Here is a 22,635-nt window from a genome sequence, read left to right as displayed (position 1 = left end):
AGCATCGACAACGACCCTGGTGTAAGGACATACTCCACCTGCAGGGGGCAGCGTTACACCGCGAGTGCATTTTAAACCTTCCGCACGCCGGGGTCGTTTATTACCGGTTTATTAGAAACACAAACCACACACCCGTATGTGCACTCGGTGGCATTAGTACGGGGCGCCAATACATTCTACAGCGCAACACTCAGTAATTGTAGACCGTTGTAAAATATTTCACTCTCTTGATGTTACCATTCCTGTCACTGGAATGGTAACATCAAGTGTACCTTTAAACTAGAAAAGGTCCGTGAAGCGTACCGTTAAAAGTTCCTTAAATCCAATTTCAACGTAAATATATCAATATTTCAAGATGGAGGACGCGTATAAAGGTGTAAAAGACGTACGCTTTATTAAAAGCAAGGAAAGGTACCCTTTAGTACTGTTTCAGAAGCATGTTGCTGTAATGTGGTCTTACTGGATAGTGGGTCTGTGCCACTGTGTGGTGCGGTTCTCGTGGTTGACGTAGTAGGTTCTGCCGAGGTTGTCCTGCCTCTCCTCCCAGCCAGGGGGCAGCGGGGGCAGCTGGTGAGGTTGGCACGGCCCGCACACATCCTGACTCTCCAGGAACTCCCAGCCGGGCTGCGACACAAAACATCGACCAGTCACTTACACGCCGCTGTACGCAGGCAACACGGCGCGACGGCCGGACGCATCCGTTTAACCGCGTGACGTACTGTCCGGCTCAGAAGTATTTGGACACCGCCCACAACAGATTCGAAACGAAGCGCAGACTTTCGGGTTTAATTCAAACTTCGGAGTTTCAGCTCTGAATGAAAGTTTACACTGCGGTCACGTCTCGACTGCGTCGGTTCAAATCCGTCGCCGTGGCGTACGCAGGCGAAACGACATATTCATGTCATGAAGCGTGAATATTATGGGCTGTGGCATAGCGTTTCTTAACACATATATATGTAAACATATTTTTAAATAAATAAATGTTGCATGTCAAGCTGTCAAGTCTTCAGCTTGTTTTCGGTTCATCCCAAAAAAGAGCTGATTCTAGTCATCCAAATCGAAGAGTCGACTTTGGAGTCGATTCCATGGACCGAAAATGATTCGCCTCGTGCGCACGCAAATGAATTTTGGTGAAATTCGTGCTAACGGCGCTCGAGTGTGATACGAGTCTAGCGAGAGCTATTTCTATGGCAGGACAGGTGACATGTTGCTAGCTCTGTGACTGCGGGGTCAGCCGTGCAGATTTCAGACCGGGTGAAGAGTAGAAGGGCAGCGGGGTCGAGTGGATCCTCCCCTGAGGCCACAGAGCAAATATAACTCCAGACTCACAGGAATGGTGAGCGGTGCTTCGAACAGAACACAGGAGTCACTGTACAACCAACAAGCTCGCTTTCTCTCTCTCTCTCTCTTTGTCTCTCTCTCTCTCTCTCTGTCTATATATCGCTCTCGATCTCTCTCTCTGTCTTGGTCTCTCTCTATCTCCCTCTCCCTCTCTCTGTCTGTCTGTCTCTCTCTATCTCCCTCTCTCTGTCTGTCTGTCTCTATCTCTCTCTCTGTCTGTCTGTCTCTCTCTATCTCCCTCTCTCTATCTCTCTCTCTCTCTCTCCCTCACTCTTTGTCTCTATATCTCTCTCTCTCTGTCTGTCTGTCTCTATCTCTCTCTCTGTCTGTCTCTCTCTATCTCCCTCTCTCTATCTCTCTCTCTCCCTCACTCTGTCTCTCTCTCTCTCTCTCTATCTCCCTGTCTCTCTCTCTGTCTGTCTCTCTCTCTCTATCGCTCTCTCACTCTGTCTCTCTCTCTCTATCGCTCTCTCACTCTGTCTCTCCAACTCCCTCTCACTATCTCCCTCTCTGTCTTGGTCTCTCTCTATCTCCCTCTCTCTATCTCTCTCTCTCTCTCTCCCTCACTCTTTGTCTCTATATCTCTCTCTCTGTCTGTCTGTCTCTCTCTCTCTCCCTCACTCTTTGTCTCTCTCTCTCTCTCTCTCTCTCTATCTCCCTGTCTCTCTCTGTCTCTCTCTCTCTCACTCTGTCTCTCCATCTCCCTCTCACTATCTCCCTCTCTCTTTGTCTCTAAATCTCTCTATCTCCCTCTCTATCTCTCTCTCTCTGTCTGTCTCTCTCTCTCTCTCTCTCTCACTCTGTCTCTCCATCTCCCTCTCACTATCTCCCTCTCTCTCTCTCCCTCTCTCTTTGTCTCTATATTTCTCTCTCTCTCCCTCTCTATCTCTCTCCCTCTGTCTGTCTGTCTCTCTCTCTCTCTCTATCTCCCTCTCTCTCTCTGTCTTGGTCTCTCTCTATCTCCCTCTCTGTCTCTATATCTCTCTCTCTCTATGTCTCTATATCTCCCTCTCTCTCTCTCTCTCTCTATCTATCTCTCTCTCTCTCTCTGTCTCTATCTGTCTCTATCTATCTCTCTGTCTCTATCTCTCTCTCTCTCCATTCCCCGAAACGTTTCACTCGAGTTATACTACGCTTCACATGGAAACTTGAGCTGAACACATACCAGGAAGCAGCGCCTCGCACGCCCCCTGTTTTATCAGCATGTTTTTGGAACATTATGGAACCGAACCCAGTGAAGCGTCTGTTTACTGGACAACACGGTGCAGTACTGCAGCTACAAATCACAGGTTTATACGCACTCCACACGCCCGTTCTGACGCGTCACGCGTTTCTATAGCAACAGCTCGGTCACGGTGACTCGGACCCGCGGCGGACGCGCCCCGTAACCCATCGTCGTTGTGTTGTTAAGGACAGCTTCATTTAGCTTTATTTATTTTGGAAGGAGTCTCCAGTGTCAACGCTTTGTAACTTCAGGACAGAGTTTGTGCTTCTTGGCGGTTTCTCTGTTCTCACGACTGGTTATAGCCGCCAAAACGTGAGGACGGGAACTGACGGGTTTCACGTGCGTTCCACAACATTAAACGTACGTCACTGTAAACAGATAAAAAAAAAAACCCTATGATGTTCTTATTCTTTAATTAACCGGACATTTCTATCATTTTCATTCCGTAATCGCTGTTTTACCGTGCGTGCGTGCGTGCGTGCGTGTTGAAATCTCACTGAGATCACGCGTGTGAAGAAAGAAAACGCAGCGTTCTTCAGACTCGATAACAGAACTGATAATAACCATCATCAGACTAATCCATCTAATCCAAAACAGCAGCTTACGTCCACTTCCTCGACCTGCTCGGTCTGCTCCTCCTCTGAACCACTCTTGGGCAGGTAGGTCATCTTTAGCCTCAGGTGACCTTTGACCCTTGACTTGTGGCTGCGTGAAACAAATGATATTTCAAAAGGATTCAACGATCGGAAGATAAACACGGACACTTTGAATGCGTTTTTGTTCACAGGAAGTGAAAAAATGAACCACATCGTTGACGATCTGGCGTTTTATACACACCAAAGGTAAACACGAAATGTATAATTAATTGTAAATAAATAAATAAAACAATAATAATAATAAGAAGAAGAAGAAGGACCTTCTCGGATGGAGCAGAAAGTCTTTGAACGTGTACGGTCTCTCGCTGCCCGGTGCTTCTGTCTGGAACAAGAAGAAATAATCAACAAGTTGAATACAGAGAAATCTAAAAACGATGACCGTGCTGGTGTAAATATTTATGAGCGTGTGGATAATGATGGCCGTGCGTGATGGATTTTCCCATTTACAACAACAACACCCAGCTGGGTCCATGAAGATCTAAATAAGGGCTTTAGCAGCTATAAATACAACCAGGGACTAAAAAAAACCATGGATTAAACACCGCTCGTCATCGGACTGTAGTGCTGTATACACGCTTAATAACAGACACGCGGTCACGTGCAGTCGCTACAGACCCGAGAGTCACACACCCCTACAGAACTTTCACATTTACACAGAAAAAAAACAAACAAGTTTCAGTCACTCACAGGGATCTGATGCAGAGGAACGTCCACCTGACCCAGAAAGTCATCACGCGTCTGGAGAGAGAGATAGAGAGAGAGAGGGAGAGAGGGGGGGGGGAAAGAGAGAGAGAGAGAGGGAGGGAGGGAGGGAGGGAGAGAGAGAGAGAGAGAGAGAGAGAGAGAGAGAGAGAGGGAAACACACAGAGAGAGAGAGAGCGAGAGAGAGAGGGGGGGGAGAGAGAGAGAGAGATAGAGAGAGAGATAGATAGAGAGAGGGGGAGAGAGAGAGAGAGAGAGAGAGAGAGAGGGAGAGAGATTGAAAGTGTGAGAGAGAGAGGGAGAGAGATTGAAAGTGTGAGAGAGAGAGAGAGAAAGCGAGAGAGAGAGAGAGAGAGAGAGAGAGGGAGAGAGATTGAGAGTGTGTGTGAGAGAGAGAAAGCGAGAGAGAGAGAGAGTGTGTGAAAGAGAGAGAGAGAGAGTGTGAGAGAGAGAGAGAGAGAGATTGAGAGTGTGAGAGATTGAGAGTGTGAGAGAGATTGAGAGTGTGTGTGTGAGAGAGATTGAGAGTGTGTGAGAGAGAGAGAGAGAGAGTGTGTGAGAGAGAGAGAGGGAGAGAGATTGAGAGTGTGAGAGAGATTGAGAGTGTGTGTGTGTGTGAGAGAGAGAGAGAGAGAGAGAGAGAGAGAGAGAGAGGGAGGGAGTGAGAGAGATTGAGAGTGTGTGAGAGAGAGAGAGGGAGAGAGATTGAGAGTGTGAGAGAGATTGAGAGTGTGAGAGAGAGAGAGAGAGAGAGTGTGTGAGAGAGAGAGGGAGAGAGATTGAGAGTGTGAGAGAGATTGAGAGTGTGTGTGTGTGTGAGAGAGAGAGAGAGAGAGAGAGAGAGAGAGAGAGAGGGAGGGAGTGAGAGAGATTGAGAGTGTGTGTGAGAGAGAGAGGGAGAGAGATTGAGAGTGTGAGAGAGATTGAGAGTGTGAGAGAGAGAGAGAGAGAGAGTGTGTGAGAGAGAGAGAGGGAGAGAGATTGAGAGTGTGAGAGAGAGAGAGAGAGAGAGGGAGAGAGAGGGAGAGAGAGACAGAGCGAGTGAGACAGATATTTAGACACCTTGTTTTCCTGCTCCGTACCGGAGGATGTCGCTGTTTCAGTTTCACTGGGTTACTGGTTTAAATAATCGGCGTGTGTCCCTGTTTCCTCACACTGACTGTGAGCTAGCGTTCAGCAGAATTGAGAGACCGTCAGCCAATAAGACTCGAGCGTTTCCAGGTATTTTCCTCTAAACCCCGTCAGATTGGTCTCGCCTCTGTTCACTGAAGATATAAAACTACAACCACCGCAGAGTGGAGAATTATTCGGGGCTAAAGAGAGAATCCTCGGGGCAAAACGTGATTTATTTAAAACGCATCTGACATCATACTGTTTTCTTCACAATAAATGTGTAACACGAGTAACGTGGTTTTACTGCCATCAGAAACTGTAATGAAGTCCACCCACTTAAAATGTGACTCCGTTCTACTGGGCGGAGTCTTAATCATGCAGCCGTCACATGAGGGAGAAGTTATTACCTTAAAAAAAGTTCAATAATAATAAAAAATAAACGAAAGAATAAAACAGGAAAGAAAAGAAACAAAAAACCAATAGAAATAGTCAAAGAAAAAATAAATCAAGAAGAAATGGGGAAAAAGAAAGAAAAGAAATGAAGGAATGAAATGGACATAAGAATATAAACAAAATAAATGAAACAATGATGAAAGAAGAAAGGAATAATAGAAATAGTAAAGGAAAGAATAAATGAAAGAAAGAATAAAAGGAAGATAGGATGACAGCCAGGCAGACAGGAAAGCAGACAGAGAGAGAGAGAAAGGCACAGAGAGAGAGAGAGAGAGAGAGAGAGAGAGAGAGAGAGAAAGGCACAGGGAGAGAGAGACAGAAAGCACAGAGAGAGAGAGAGAGAGAGACAGAAAGGCACAGAGAGAGAGAGAGAAAGAGAGAGAGAGAGAGAGAGAGAGAGAGAGAGAGAGACAGAAAGGCACAGGGAGAGAGAGACAGAAAGCACAGAGAGAGAGAGAGAGACAGAAAGGCACAGAGAGAGAGAGAGAGAGAGAGAGAGAGAGAAAGAGAGAGAGAGAGAGACAGAAAGGCACAGGGAGAGAGAGACAGAAAGCACACAGAGAGAGAGAGAGAGAGAGAGAGACAGAAAGGCACAGAGAGAGAGAGAGAGAAAGAGAGAGAGAGAGAGAGAGAGAGACAGAAAGGCACAGGGAGAGAGAGAGAGAGAGAGAGAGAGACAGAAAGGCACAGAGAGAGAGAGAGAGAGAGAGAAAGAGAGAGAGAGAGAGACAGAAAGGCACAGAGAGAGAGAGAGAGAGAGAAAGAGAGAGAGAGAGAGACAGAAAGGCACAGGGAGAGAGAGAGAGAGAGACAGAAAGGCACAGAGAGAGAGAGAGAGAGAGAGAAAGAGAGAGAGAGAGAGACAGAAAGCACAGAGAGAGAGAGAGAGAGAGACAGAAAGGCACAGAGAGAGAGAGAGAAAGAGAGAGAGAGAGAGAGAGAGAGACAGAGACAGAAAGGCACAGAGAGAGAGAGAGAAAGAGAGAGAGAGAGAGAGAGAGAGAGAGAGACAGAAAGGCACAGGGAGAGAGAGAGAGAGAGAGACAGAAAGGCACAGTGAGAGAGAGAGAGAGAGAGAGACAGAAAGGCACAGTGAGAGAGAGAGAGAGAGAGAGACAGAAAGGCACAGAGAGAGAGAGACAGAAAGGCATAGAGAGAGAGAGAGAGAGAGAGAGAGAGAGAGAGACAGAAAGGCACAGAGAGAGAGAGACAGAAAGGCATAGAGAGAGAGAGAGAGAGAGAGAGAGAGAGAGAGAGAGAGAGAAAGGCATAGAGAGAGAGAGAGAGAGAGAGAGAGAGAGAGAGAGAGAGAGAGAGAGGACGAGCCCAATACTTCACAGAGAAGAACTGGAGCTTAATTTCGCTCCAATTAAGGAGCGTTTTTTCTTATAGGTGTTTTATGAATTGGAGGCGTGGCCTCGGTCCCTGTCAGTCTCAGTGAAGGAGGCGTGGCCTCTATAACTGCATGTAACCGCGTCTCCAATACAAATCCCTGTCTGCTTTAAATGTGTTTCTCACGTTAGATTTTTGATCACGTATGGTGATGAGCATCGCATTTCACGTCAGACGGAGAGAAGTAGACCTGTTCTAAAGGAAAGCACCGGCTGCTTAAACACATTCACACGTTTGCTGAGTTTATATTTGCGCTGGTGGAAATTCCTCATGAAACATGTATTAAATAATTTCACTGGGAAAAATCTGAAACCCGAGCTGCTTGTTTTGGGAACAAATAATATCCAGTTTCGACCCACCCCACCCCAGCTGCTGACCCTCATAACACACGACAAAACTACCTGCATAAACTTCTCACCAGCTCAGCACTGTTAACATCCCTCACAGCCCAAACGAGTGTTAAATCACTGCGAACACACGTTCAAAATGTCTTCACACTGAAAACACACCAACACAAGCAGACTCATGAACTTTTTTCTCCAGCACGACACACAGGCTTAAGCAAAGACATGGATTTTGTGCTTTTTGCTCTCGACGTGTCCTTTTTTTTTCCACAGCAGGCACACATTTGCTCAAAATTAGGGTCTCAAACCACAAAGCAACAGGAATGCAGCCTGTTCAGCCCTCTCTAGCAGAGTCGAGTCACATTTTTCAGCTCTAAGCCGAGAATAGCACAACTGAGAACAAGCAGAGCGCTCATAAACACAGCGCTGCAGAACACTCATTAAAGTTCAGGATCTTAAACGAAGGCAACAGTTTGCTAACTCTGTATTTTACAGAAGTCTTCATTACTCTGCATCACACACTCCACGTGTAAACTGTATACTAATGAATGAACGGAGTCGGACACTCCAAAACCAATAACAGGTTTGAAGAACATTTAGAAACACTTCAAAGTTCTTAAAAATATTCTGTCATCTGAATTACATGCAAACATGCATGAACACTAGGTTTCATTTATGTGCCTGTGGCAACCCAATCCATCCATCCATCCGTCCGCCAACCATCGAAGCATCCACTCAGCTTCCCATCAATCCATCCATCCATCCATCCATCCTTCCACCCAACCGTCCACTCAGCTTCCCATCAATCCATCCGTCCATCCATCCATCCTTCCACCCAACCGTCCACTCAGCTTCCCATCAATCCATCCGTCCATCCATCCATCCTTCCACCCAACCGTCCACTCAGCTTCCCATCAATCCATCCGTCCATCCATCCATCCACCCACCCAACCGTCCACTCAGCTTCCCATCAATCCATCCGTCCATCCATCCATCCACCCACCCAACCGTCCACTCAGCTTCCCATCAATCCATCCGTCCATCCATCCATCCACCCACCCAACCGTCCACTCAGCTTCCCATCAATCCATCCGTCCATCCATCCATCCACCCACCCAACCATCCCCTCAGTTTCCCATCAATCCATCCATCATCAATCCATCAGTCCATCCATCAGTCCACCCAAGCATCCACTCAGCTTCCCATCAATCCATACGTCCATCCATCCATCCTTCCATCCATCCACCCACCCATCCCCTCAGTTTCCCATCAATCCAGCCATCCATCAGTCCATTCGTCAATCCATCAGTCCATCCATCAGTCCCCCCAAGCATCCACTCAGCTTCCCATCAATCCATACGTCCATCCATCCATCCATCCACCCACCCAACCATCCACACAGTTTCCCATCAATCCATCAGTCCATCCATCAGTCCACCCATCCACTCAGCTTCCCATCAATTCAGCAATCCATCCAACAGTCCATCCATTAGTCAATTCATCAATCCATCCATAAGTCCATCTAGCAGTCAATTCATCAATCCATCCATAAGTCCATCTAGCAGTCAATTCATCAATCCATCCACCAGTCCATCCATCAATCTATCCAACATTCCATTCATCAGTCCGTCCATCCAGCCAGCTATCTAGTCAGCTGCCCATCCATGCAACTATTTTCTCAATATTGGCTCTTGTGGTATCCAATGAGTAATCAGAAAACCTATCCATCCATCCATCAATCCATTTGTCATGCATCCATCCATACAACTGCCCATCCATCGATCCATCTACTCGTCTATCCACCATCCATTCATCTGTCCATCTATCATTAATCTGCCCATCTATTAATCCATCCAACAAACTTTCCTTCCATCCATCCATCCAACAAGCTATTCATCTATCCACCCATCCTTCCAGTTGTCCATCCAGCCACCCCAAAACCTACCTGTCCATCCATTATCCATCCGTCCACCCATCAATTCATCCATTCGCTCAACCAAAAAAATACATCAATAAATATATTATCAAAACCATAAATTTGAACATGCAGCTGTATTAAGTACCAGAGAGAACCTCAGTAAACAGTAAATCTAATAGCTTTCAGTTCTAGATGATATCTACTGACCTGAAGATGTTTAACCGATCAGATACGGTTTTCACCATCACTTAAAGAGAGTGTACCCGAATCATAGTGAAGCTTTTCAATACCGACCTTCCAGACAGTAAAATATTAGTGCTGACTGATTCATTCACCCAGCTCTAATAAGTGCTAAATACGAGTCAGTCCGTGCCGTCTTCGCTTGTCACACACAGATGGCCGTGTATTCATGAAAAGGTTTTAAAGGTAATCCCACCTCGCACCTTTTCAAGTGTGGTAACATCAGAGGGAAATATCACAACACTGATTCAAAATGGTGGCTCTCTTCCAAGCCTTCTACTTCCAGAAAGCACAGCTTTCCCCACTTGACCCGAGTGTTTTATCAGTCACCTCTCAGACATGGCGAGCAATAACAGTGGAAAAAAGTTCAGCGTAATTATCCGGAGCGGTTCAGCCTGGCTTAGGTTAGTGAACACCAGGGGAAAAAGTCAAGTAATGCCAAATCTCTGAAGCCCAAACTCCATGGTGTGCGCTTAAAGAGAAACGACTTTGATCATCGAGGAGCTTGATTTCTATTCACCAGGTCTTGGGCTACAGCGAGAGAGCATGAACTTTATCCCTGGAGCCGAATCGGACCAATCAGATCAGGGAAAAGTCTAAACCGTGCAGCGCTTTGACCCTCCAGCACTGGAACTGGATGTTCTCTAGGTGGAGCTGTGTTGTGGTTCATTTGGCTTATCGGTCAAGCTGGAAACACTCCTCTAATCTTGCCACTGATGATAGCTGATAGAGAAAGCTTTGAATCATGGGATACGGTAAGAACATTGTTTCCAGACCACCAGAGAAAATATTCCTGACCTGCTCCGTTCTGCTATCGGTAAAACAGCATTTCTAGCACAAACGAATGTTCTAGCATAACCTACTCTAGCGGTTCATTTTCAGCAGTAATGCTTGTGGCGTTCGATCCCAGGACTTTCAAAGAGCCACTGGAAGTTAGTTTGTTTTGCTGAATCCAAACCAGAGGTTAAACTGATGCTTGCTAGTTGGGTTGGTTGCACAATAAAAAGACGCTAAACAAATCTACACAAAGCTAAAAAACATGGAGCTTGCACTCAATAAATGATTAGATAATTATAAATGACTCATTTAAAACATTACGCATCACATCCAGTGTTTATTTTCTGTTTTTGAGAAATAATCTCCAGAACACAGCGTTATGCTTTGGCTCAGTTTAGCATCTTACACCTACAAATCAATGCTGCAACCCAAAACACACAGCACTGATCGATTCACTTCCTGCAGGCGAGTCGATTCAGAGTCGAATCGCTTTCTGACTGGAGTCGGACTGCGCTAGAAGCCGACCGAGGCCACCGCGCTCGTGTACGCGTGTTCGTGCCAGACGATGATCACGATGCATTTTGACGGCTTGTCGATCGAATGAGCCACGCCCTGAGTTCGTGGAGAATATATTTTAAAAATATATTCACTGTAAAACACTTACAGGTTTGCTGCATTTCCAGTTCCTACATGTGTGTTGCATTCTGCTTGACTTTATTTCCTCTAAATCAAAGCACATGTCAAGACGAACAAACGTAAAAGGATTTGTGAGGTCGAGCTGGCGCGAAAAGGCTTTTAATCGCGCTTACAGGATTTAATTTGGCATTTGTAAAAACCCGTCCTGTAGTCTGCCCTTCTCATACCGCACTCGTTTAAACTGGGTAAGCTGCACAGCTGGTGTCTTGATGCACACACGTCTACGGCGTTCTTTTTCGTCCAGGGCCGTTACGACTGCGAGGTGGTATCCCGCGATTCGAAACTCTCTCATTCACCGCCAGCATCAGTGGCAGACATCAGAGAATTGCTTCCAGCTTGAGTGACAAGTAAAATCGTGCGCGACGCGGCGACGACAGCGGAAAAACAAACTTGGAGGAGGTTAAAATTTACACACGCACATCTGCTACCTATTTACATCGCAGCGAGTGCTCCCGGCCTTTCGGAAAGCGCACGGCTGTGCACAGACCACTCCTGGAATGACCTCGAAGAGAAATCGTACGGTACTGAGAGCCCTGATATCTCGCAGGAGGTTCCCTGGAGAGCGGAGCCGAGGCCGCTCTGTACGGACGAGGAGTCCCTGACTTAATGACCGGATTGGCAATAACAAGAGCCACGAATGCACTGAAATGTGTCACCTGCACAGGCATTCTCATAAATATGGGACGGTCATTCTTGGCATATGATCTTCGGCCTCGACCTCCAACTGGTCTTGTCTGAGGAACCCCGTGTGCCCTTTACACCCTGACCTGAAAGCAATTCGAGTTCCTTAACCTTTCCAAGTTCTTTCATAAAATCAGCAGAGGATTAACAGTCTGTGCGTTCAAGCAAATAAAAGTGACACAACAACTAAAATATACTGACGTAAGAGTCGATCTGTGACATCTAAAACACTACGGTAATATTAGGCATTAAAATACGATCATACCTCAGCGCTGTCGAATTCTCACACCTGATTGGTCCGATTCATTTTCTATAACAGCAGCTCTTGACAGTAGTGCGGCTGCAAATCACAGCTTCACGTCGATGCGCTCGTTCTGATACACTATCGTTTCTATAGCAACGGCTCGATTCCAGGGACGCTAATTTTTATATAAGGAGATGTTAAATAAACATTTAGGGAAGGAGTCTCCGGTGTCGGCACTTTGCGGAAAAGCTGTAACTTTAAGATTTCCGACACCTTCGCGACAGACGAGTTTACGTGTCGTGGTTTCTCGGTAACATCAAAAGCTGCGTTTTTTTGTCTTATGAAGTTCGAAAGAGAGAGAGAGAGTGAATGTGAGAACAGGAACTAACGTTTACTAGGATGTTTCACAGTAATTGGGGAAAAGTGTGACGTGTCGTTCGATGTGCCACAAATTGCTGCGGTATAAAAGAAAGAAAACACTCCGAGACGTGCTGCTCTAGGAAAATGATGAAATTCAGGGTCACAACAGTAACTGCATTTCATCTCACCACGCAGTTGTTGATTATTTTCCTATAAACAGCACAACACCGAGCGTTCTTTTTCCTTACAAAATGAAGAGTTAGTGCAGTTTTATACGGAAATGAGCTGCAAGTGTTACTGAGCATCTTGCAGAACCAGCCACGGATCTTCTGGAGACTTTGACTGTCGCACTCGCTTCTTATTTTGCAGCGAAACCCAGCAGCCTTCATGTTTTTTGTCTAAAAAGTGGTCTCCTACGTAATATTCTGCTTTCTTTAATGACATTTTCATTATTAAGCCAATGCCAAGAAAAGTGACCAAGCTACTATGACAAACTGCATGAACTTTTCATTAGACAAATCTAATTTTGACTGTCACTGTCCAAGGTTCTCTTATATATATATATATATATATATATTGGTGTATGTATTATATTTAACATGCATTTAGCTGTTTGACTGTTATATAAGCCTTATACAGAGAGTTCTGGACAGAAAAAAGCCGGCTATTATTAATAATAGAGACGTATTAGAGAATGGAAATAGGGACGCAAGATGTTTCAGAGACTAGAAATACCCCGTCAGCCCCACAACACCCCACCCCACCCCACCCCAGCCCTCCCCTCTCGAACCCCAGCAGCTGACTTCGAGCCATGTGCACTCCTCTCAGATCATGTCGTTAAATTTGAGTCGCGGGCGCTGGCCATTTCAGTGCTGAGGGCAGACAATCTGGAGACAGGCAGCTCCATATTTATACTCCTGCAGGCGGCCCTATCGGCTATCTGCTATAATTAGCCGCAAGGTAAACAGTTAAAAGGATTTCTCATCGTGCTAATAGAGTAATAAAAATGGAGGAACCCCCTGCCCTCCCTTTACCATACAGTTGCAACCAAAATGATCCCCACCCCCAGTGCAAATCAGGTTCAGTGTCAAAATGTACAGACTTTCAGCTGTTTGCAGCGAACAGATCAAACAAAAGGAACTGAAAGAGTTTGACACACGAATGCTTCAAGTGGTTTCCCCAAATTCACCAAGTTTCTCCAGTTTCAAAATGATTCAACCCCCCCTGAATAGAATCCCTCACAACAGCACAAATATGCAGCACATCTGACGCTAAACTAATCAAGGGTTTCATTAGTTGCACCACGTGTGCTTGAGCTGGAACATGCGAAACACCTGATTTTGACTAGGGGTAGAAAGTGCATGAGATACCTGGACAGGGAAGAAAAAGGCAGCTATCAACAGCTGTGAGTAGATTTCTGAGAAGGCAGGTTGTGAAAAACCCTCGAGGGGAAGTGAAGAAGACGGCTGCAGCACGCAAATCCAAGAATATTACTGAACTGGAGGATTTGCTCATGAGGAACGGGAGAAGATTCCTCAGGAACGCTGCAGAAGCTCTGCATCTGGTTTGCAGCAGGTCATAACAGTAAAATGAGCTCTACTAAGTACTAAAGATGTTTACCATGAAGGGGGTGAATAATGTAGAGAGTGGAGAAATCATTACAAGTCGCATTTTCAGTTGAATTTGTTGAAACCACTTGAAGCGTTCGCTGTGTTGAACTATTTCAGTTGCTTTTGTTTGATTTGTTCATCGCAAACAGATGAAAGTCTGGACATTTTGATAATAAACCTGATTTGCAACGGGGGTTGAATCATGTTGAATGCAAACGTATTTGCATACAAACACACACACACTCACCCACACACACAGAACAAGCTTGAATTTTCGAACAAGTGCTTCGGAAAACCGGAAAAACCGTATTTAATTATTATAAAGAGCATCCAAGTTTCATACCAAAAGATTATCCCTTATATTTACATTTATTCATTTAGCAGACGTGTTTATCCAAAGCGACTTATAAGACTTACAAACATCTATTTGCATATAAGTAATGAGATGAGCATACAGTAAATGATCTGGTCTTGTAAAGATAAACCATCTCATATGAGTAACTAATATTAATTAGCTGTATTTCTGCTGAACCTGTGGAACCCAGGACGCACCGAGGGGTCCAGAGTTACATGTTAGCTTCACTTTAGTAACTCACTGAATAATTAGCCATGCTGTGACTACCATCACTACCATCCTTCCTCACAGTAACAGATACTAAAGTGTAGAATTAGGATTTGAAATCTACTGTTTAGGTCATGGTGCCTCTTTTCACCTCCTATCCTGTCACATTAGTAGCAAACAAAAACTAACTATCCTCATGCGTTACCTTTTTTTCTGAACGGCGAACCGAGAGGATCAGAATGCTTACCCCAGAGTTGGTAAGAGCCAGTTCTTTTTTATCATTGGCACTGGTATCTTTTGGCGAGTCGGGCGCTTTCACACCATTCCCTCGGGACACGTATATATGCACGTGTGTCGCGCCATTCATGCGGCTGGGCTGTTTTGTGTTGGACATATGGCATGATATCCCAGTGTTCAAGAAGGGCACCTCGAGGGAAATACTCCTCTGCAAGCCTCGGTGAAAACAGATTTCCTGAAACGTGTTCGATTTGCCGATAGTCGGACAAGTGTGGTGTCTCTTCTCCGTCGATAACTTCCCCGTGGGAAGCATACAGGCCGAAGTGCTACGGTACAGCTTCGGATTACGGTTCCCAAGTTTAGTGTTGGCTTCCTCTGACTTTTCCGGGGATTTAGAGCAGTCGACGTTGACCACGGCTCTGGCCGGGTTTCCTTTCCCAGGTGGAAGCGGGGGCTGGTTTGCAGGGTGCACCAGGACACCGGAGTGCCTTTCGGATTGTTCAGATCTTATCATCGGGTCAGTCGAAATGCTAAAATGCATGATGGGCCTGGCATCCCGAACTTCAGCGGGCTGACAGCTGCTCTTGGAAAGTCTCACACCATTCACCGCTGAGGCGACCGAGACCTTGGGCTCGTCCGGAGACGAATCTGCTGCGGACAGCTGCAGCTGGTGTGAGGTCTGAAAGGGCCCTCGGTTAGACGGCGGAAGCAGAGGAGCTGCCACGGGACTGACCGGCGAAGCCGGCGGTGTGGTGCAGGGACTACGTGGGAAAATGACCAGCGAGGAGCAGCGGCGTAAAGGAGCCTTGGTCCTCCGACGGCATGTACCTTTATCATGGGACGTCTTGCGCTCAGCGATATCCGAGTCGAATATGCTGTTGCTGCTGCAGTAGCCGACATCGCTAGCCGTGCTGCTGCTACACGATCCCCCGTCAGAGCTGCCTCCAGCACCGCCGTCGCAAATCCCAGGGTCTGTTTCCTCTCCCCCACCACTGGAACCGTCTCCATCCAAATTCTGCCTGCTGGAAGACTGCAAGGAAATCTGGAGTGTGCTCTTCCTGTTCCCACCGCTGCTGTTCACCTTGGGTACAAATACAGTAGTATGGCGTTGCAGGCTGCCATAATCTGGTGAAAGAGGAGGCAGACCAAGAGCCAGCTGTCCTGGAGTTACTTTCATATGAAACGAGTTGGGGTGACTCAGGGGCTCTGCCGGGCTCCGAGCAGGTGTCCCAAGTCCGTCCTCCACCTCATGGCTGCAGCTTTCAGACAGAGGGTCGGTGTTGCTTCTCCTTGCAGCAAAATGCATGCGCAGACGATGTGCCATTCAGCCTGACCACCTAATCCCAAACAGGCATGGTGAAAATAATTGCTATCGCAGTTTAATAAAAAGAAAAGAAAAAAAAAAGAAACCGAAGACGACGATTAGCGGCAATGCAACGGCTGTGATTACAATTAACGCACGCACATAGCCAAAATAGCTCCAGTGACAAGTTGCATTCCTCTTGAGGTTCCTCCAATGCTAAAGGCCAGTGGAGGTCAAATGTACTGCACGGAGAAGCGCCGCACAGCCTATAGCGCTCCACCGTGTGACAGCGAACTCCACGGTGGTCGTTCTCTTTAAGGAGCTGAAACAAATTCCGGCTTTGAGTTTCTCAGAGGCAACCGCTACGAGCAGGCACAAACACCCACTAAGTGCCCCCCCCTCCTTTCTGCAAAACACTCCACAGGCAGACCTCCTTCCTGCTCTAAATGCACCTTTGTGACTTTGCAAGAACATAACCAGAGCTCGGGGCCTTGCCTCCACCCCCTTAAGAAAAAAAAACAACCCCAAAAACCCAGCTTCTGGTCAGCACGCTGCAAAAACAACAGGCTTCTGTGCCTGATGGTTTGAGAGAGCTGCAACTTGCCTGCCTCTGTGCCAAGCTCTGACTCCTCCAGAGCTGCAGCCAGCTCATATTTTTACCCTCGGTGGAGTTAAATTACAGCAAATAAAATGGAATGGGTTTCGTACTTAATTCTGTATCAAACCGAGGATCGGGTTTCCTAACTGCCGGGGTTGTGGAAATACTTGAGACGCCGGCAGTGGGCTTCTAGGCACTGTGAAAAGATAGCAAGTTTACAAACTCGGTGCCTGACTTCAGCAGCAGCCAAAAAAAAAATAAAAAAAACCTGCAAAGAATCATTGCTCTGTTGGAGAAAAGAAACCAGAACTCGCCTGGTAGCGTGCTTGAACTTCTGATAGAACGTCTTCCATCAAAAGTGTCTCGATATTAAAGATTAAGGTGTTGAAGAGGGTCTGGAGAGCCCTTTTACTCACATGGACTTGCGCCACCTTGCTTGTCATTTGAACTACGCTGTGGCAGCCAGTGATGGCCTTTAAGCCTGTTCATCTGTCAATGCCATTCCACCACCATCAATCAGAAACAATTGCACGTGGAAGTTATTCCAGACCTTTCGAGTCAGTAAACAGTCCCTCCGCATATTAAATTGAGAGCAATAATAGTCGGGGGAGTGCTTTTATAGTTCTTTAAATGACTTCACGTACAAGACTTCTCATACAGTTGCGCTGCTTTTGCAGACGTCTCGGCTAAAAAGCCATGATCGAGCCCAATCTGGATTATTTTGTCTTACGACACACAGAAATAAACTAGAACAAACTAGAATATCCAATACTCATTCATCGTTATTGCAACACTGATGTGGAAAAAAGCTTATATTACGCCAAACGAGACCTTTAGACATTGCTTCATGCATGTTCCGACCATCTCAAGGACTCAAGATTTCTACCGTTATTTTATTTTATTTTTTATTTGATGCACCACAGGTCTACCAGCTTTACTGTAAATATACACCAAGGTCTATCACAATCTTACACAATTCCATACTTTTAACCCTGAAGAAAAACGTTCAGAATTTTCTCTCTTTAGTACCGAAAGTATTATTATTCTTTTTTTTTGCCCATTGAAGGACAGAATATTTTCTGGTTCATTCATAATACAGATAATACTTACCACACAGCTGCTCAGTCATGCAATTATCCAAACACCCAATCAAGACTCGTCCTTTTGGCGCACTTTTGAGTAATAAGTCGTAGTCTGTGTGTATTTTGGAGTCATAACCTGCGATTTTTGTATATTTTAAAGTGACGGTTCACATTTTTCGTGTTTGTGTTCGAGTCATAACTCGTACGTTCGCTGCGTTTAAAGCGACGACTCGTACTTTTGGCGCGTTTTGTGTAATTCTGAGTGATGACTTGCACTTTCGCCATATCGTCCAGCAATAACTTGGAGCTTCGCCATATTTTTGCAAGGTACCTCATAGCAGCATATTCCAGTGCTAAAATGTGGCACTCCTACTCAAAAATATGCGTGAAGGTCAGGAGGTCTACATTTCCAGTTTTAATTTTACAAATGCCCTCCAATAATATTGGCACCCTTGTTAAATATGAGCAAAAGAAGGCTGTGAAAAATTGACTTTATTGATTAACCTTTACATCTTTTGTTCACAAAAATACTCTCATGGATATCAAACACTTGCAAACAAAACACAGGTTTACCCCCCCCACCCCCCCCCCCCGAAAAAAAAATGTATATATAAATATATATATATATTTTTTGTTGTTGTTGTTGTTGTTGTATGTATTTTCAATACTAATACAATGACTTGGTCAATATGTTTAATTTTCTACTACCTGGCCACAGGTGTGCCCTTTTGCCAGAACTTTCTCTCTCTCTCTCTTTGACACACACAAAGTAGTGCTGTTTGTGAAATGGAACACTGGTCTCATTATTAAGCAGTTTGTCTGACCTCCACTGTAATTTAAAGAGGAAACCATTCACAAGCGATTTAACAAAAAAGCCTCTAACACTCCAGCAACCTTTATGGTGTTACTGTCACCCTCTTAATGCCTCCCCTGGGCATATTCCATTTCCAGTATAATAGCAACTTGCGAAAAAGGCATCCTTGTCCATTCGCTGTACATTACGGCTCAGGTAGAGGCTTATTATTCAGGCACGAGCCCAACATTTACAATAAGACCGGGCTTTACAGCTGGACTGTGCGCGTTTCCGCTTTAAAGAGGCTGGATCTACGCTCGTTTTGTGCCTTTCCCATAAAAACCGGTGCGAGGTGGCAGATCCTGGATCAGCCTCAGCGCTCGAACTTGATAAATATTGACCGTGGGTTTATGTTTTACTGCGTCTAACTTGGCTTTTCACCTCGTTAAACAAATCACGGTACAGTATAAGGGGCACATTCATCAGTTGCGAAACCCGAGCTAACGTTATAATCTGACTCGGGTTCACTCGCCGTGATTGGATCGCAGTAAAGCGCACACGCACGCACAAAGACTCGACGTTATCTCGCCTTACACGCCAAAGTAAATATGCCAAAGTTATAGCGTGGAAAAACCTACTTACCAAGCGATTCTCATCAAACACTTCGAGCAGAAGACGATGCTTCCTCGGATGAACCTAAGACAGAGACAGAAATCATATCGGAGTATTAAAATTCAGCCGTACATGACAGTTTATTTCTTCTTCTGTTTCGCAATAAAGGATGATGAAATACATCAGACAGTAGTAATACAACGTTTTATTAAAAGGGAGTAATCTGTAAATACAGGTTTTAATGTCTGAAGTTTTTCCCCTGTAAGTCACAGGACCTCAGTGATGTCACAGACTTGCTGATCATTCACTATCATCTAAGGAGAAATTTTTGGATCGGATCACCGTGTAGATACTGTAACTTCATGAGAACGGCCATCGTGGACAACAGGAAATCACGAGTACGACTCAACATGCCTAACCCTAACCCTCGCAGACCCCGCCTCCCGGAATACGACGAAAGAAGTGAACGGATATACGTAGTTACGAGCCGGCTGAAATTTTTGAAGTTCGAGGATTTTAAGATTGGCGCGTTCTGCTTTCATGTCGAATATTTCAGGTGACGCAGACTTCCGTTACATGTTAACGACGTTAACCTTGTAGCTGCAACTTTAAACGAAAGGAGCAAACAAACATCGAACACTTAACCGCCTGGCCGACTGACTGAACCACTGCGCTAAGCTACGACTGTCTGATAACGAGCTGATAAATCAGCGCGGTCAACAAAGGTTGAAAGTCAAGTGTTGCTGCAAAAGTCAAGCACGGTACTGCCTTTCTATAAATACACACTCCTGTGTTATTTATTCCTTTCAGATCAGTTCTGGTACATTAGTTAATCAGATGATGAAGCTACTCAAGCACTCTGCTCTAAACACCTCGGCACTTTATGCTGCTTTGATCGAAAGAGAGTGAAACATTCCTGCCTTTCGCACAAAAATGTACGTATTACGTATGCATTAAATCCTTTATCCCACCGTCATAAACTTCAACATCACTGACGAGACACAAAGTGACGTGAACGGTTCTCCGTCTCAGCCAATCAGACGCGTTCTAGCTCTGAACATGACGAATCGTGTCTTGGGAGTTTGAGAAGCAAAGACAGAGACCGATATTACACCTCGTTAATGGTGCTAATAAACACCTCGCCTCGAGGATAATATTAGACTCTACGTTAACGTGTTTATCGATCTAAATTCGGGCAAAAAAACGTGACAAGCTGGTGCAATATTAACCGTACAACTTCCAAGCATTCACATGCCTTTAAGAACGGGGGTTTGAGAATCATGGACGTGAACCACACGACAGAATGAACGTGAAGCCTGAGCATACCGAGGAGCCCAGTGTTAAACCGTCGGACTTTAGGATTCCGAGTAACGTCTCGGGATCGGATAAATCCGAGCAGAAAGAAGGGAATAAGATACAATTTATAAAATCAGATAAAACTCTCAAACCAAATAAGGATGGATAATAGAAAATTGGAATTATTATGAACATCATAATTATACATACATGGCTCGAGCCGAGCGCAAGGATTTGATCGCGCTACAATTTAAAATGTGTATAAATGAGTCGGTCATGGGTTCGGTCTATGGTTTCATTCTGTAGGGAGTCTTTAACCTCTGCTGATGTGTGTGTGCTGTAAATGGACGGTGACTCATAATAAGACTCTGTAAATTCCGCCGGCAGACAGTGTCGAGTCTGTTTTAGCTCTGTAGTAAGCAGGGGAGAACTCCCGGACGGTCTGAGTACCACGCGGTTTTTTAGGTTACTGATCGAGTAGCACGCGTGTTACACGATATATTAATGCACGAGCATCACGCTCATGCTTTTGAACACAATTTCCAATCCCGAGTCAGGAGGATATAAATTCATTAGGCCTGCAATGACGGTAACTGTAAAGTACGACCTATTTGGGAAACGGTGCTTGGACCGACGGTTGCTCTTCGCAGATCTTATCGTCTCCGTTACTGACGGAACTTGATCTTTGTGCTTATATGGAAAGACAACTAGATTACAAAAAAAAACAACGCACATAACATACAGTATTCCTGTAGAGAGTTTGGGAAAAATATGTAACGAACATGCAGAAAGAATACAGAATAGTGACTTGGGTGAGAACACTCGGTACTGTGAATAACCAGGGTGGAGTCTGGTGTACAAGACAAGCACGTTTGTTCAAGATATCAGTATTTATTTTCATTTCATGCTGCACGAGTGACTCAGCAGACTGCTAAAGAGGTCGACCTCAGCAGTTTTGTTTTGCTCTGTCCACTAAAGAGGAAAAAAAGCAACGCTCATACACGGACAAAATGAAGGGAAAGAACAATGCAAGATATCTGCTCGTGATTAACTAATTCGCTCCTTCGTATTGGCAACGACCTGAAGTGACCTTGTGTATGACACGCCCCTCATCCAAAGCTCTCTCTGGAACCGAATTCCTCGACCATCGCTTCTATGACCCGACCTATGACCCCTGCAACACAGAAAAGACGGTCTCTATCGAGGGGGGGGTGTCTGAAATAAAATGTTTGTACTGTGTAATTGGTTTCTCCAGCCTCATCTCTGAAGGTGTGGAGCATTATCCCTGCTCATCATCTCTCTCTCTCTCTCTCTCTCTCTCCACACGACATGTTTTCACAACACTCCAGCAGCACGCAGGGCCTCAATTTCCCCCTACAAGGCCAGGAAACTTCCCCTCGTGCACTCTAATTATAACCACGTTAATGCGAACCGGAAAAAAAAAAAGAAACCCAGGCCGGGGAAACACGTTCAGGAACGGGAGACGCCGACTCACTACTTGTGACTATCGCGTTGTGTCTGATGGATTTAACGATCATGATCTTCCCGTGCTAAATCAGAAGTGTTGGAGAACTGGGGCTAGACCACATGACAACGCTCTTCTCTCGATGAGAACAGGGTTTGTACGATCCCAATACGGAGCTCAGATCTTTATCCTGGTTCAACGGTCAGTCTCTTCCTGGAAAAACAAAGCGGCAGACTCAACTGCTTCCTGGTAGATTCCGGAAAGACAACGAGAACACTGCTGTCACCTGCTGGGAGCATATGGTACACTCCACCGGGAAAGCAGTACTCCATCATACGCTACGGCTTGGGCGTTAATTCTATTTCTAGCGTTAGTACTATGTGAGTTTTGATGATGGACACATTAAGAAGGGATGTGATTTAAAAAAAAAAAAAAAAAAAAAAAAAACAGAAACAGGCTCGAGATCACAGATTTCTGGCGAATCTATTCTAGGGGAAAACGCAAGTGACCCGGACTAAAGTAAAAAAATGTATGATTAGTCCGAAACACGCTCTCAGACTAATGGTAAGGACGGTAAGAGAGAAGCCAGCAATCGCTCAAAAAAAAAAAAGGGAGTTGCAGGACGACCTGAAAGCAGCAGAACACTAATCAACACACTGGACTGCAATCATCTCGAATTCCTAAACCTCACGCGAAGCTCCTCTGCACTATACTCTGTTCAGATGAAACAAGTTGGTCAGGTCTGCAACGTACAATATTTATATAGGACATAATTTAGCACACTTGAAATCCAGTGGTGCTTGAAAGTTTGTGAACCCTTTAAACATAAACATGACCTAAAACATCATCGCCATGTCCTAAAACTAGACAAAGAGAACCAAATTAAACAAATGAGACTAAAATATAATACATTCGTTTTCATCTACACGGCAGAA

At 45.3% G+C, this 22,635-nt stretch overlaps 1 protein-coding gene across 2 annotated transcripts in view; it reads right to left on the bottom strand.

Moving 5' to 3' along the window:
• The window catches only part of nedd4a (NEDD4 E3 ubiquitin protein ligase a), a 44,517-nt gene that overhangs the window by 11,831 nt on the left and 10,051 nt on the right, over window positions 1–22,635 (bottom strand). Inside the window, exons 5-9 of one of the 2 annotated variants that reach the window (XM_053623718.1) lie at window positions 18,970–19,023; window positions 3,910–3,960; window positions 3,483–3,544; window positions 3,172–3,271; window positions 461–624 (exon numbers count right to left, since the gene is read on the bottom strand). In XM_053623718.1, the coding sequence (XP_053479693.1) occupies window positions 461–624; window positions 3,172–3,271; window positions 3,483–3,544; window positions 3,910–3,960; window positions 18,970–19,023 (431 nt within the window). Of the gene's footprint in view, window positions 1–460; window positions 625–3,171; window positions 3,272–3,482; window positions 3,545–3,909; window positions 3,961–14,561; window positions 18,087–18,969; window positions 19,024–22,635 lie in introns of those variants that run through there. The other variant, XM_053623717.1, reaches the window with a different exon arrangement.

The sequence above is a fragment of the Ictalurus furcatus genome, chromosome 4, assembly GCF_023375685.1.
Source record: "Ictalurus furcatus strain D&B chromosome 4, Billie_1.0, whole genome shotgun sequence".
Classification (NCBI taxonomy): Eukaryota; Metazoa; Chordata; class Actinopteri; order Siluriformes; family Ictaluridae; genus Ictalurus; species Ictalurus furcatus.
This window is presented reverse-complemented; position numbering and strand designations above follow the sequence as displayed.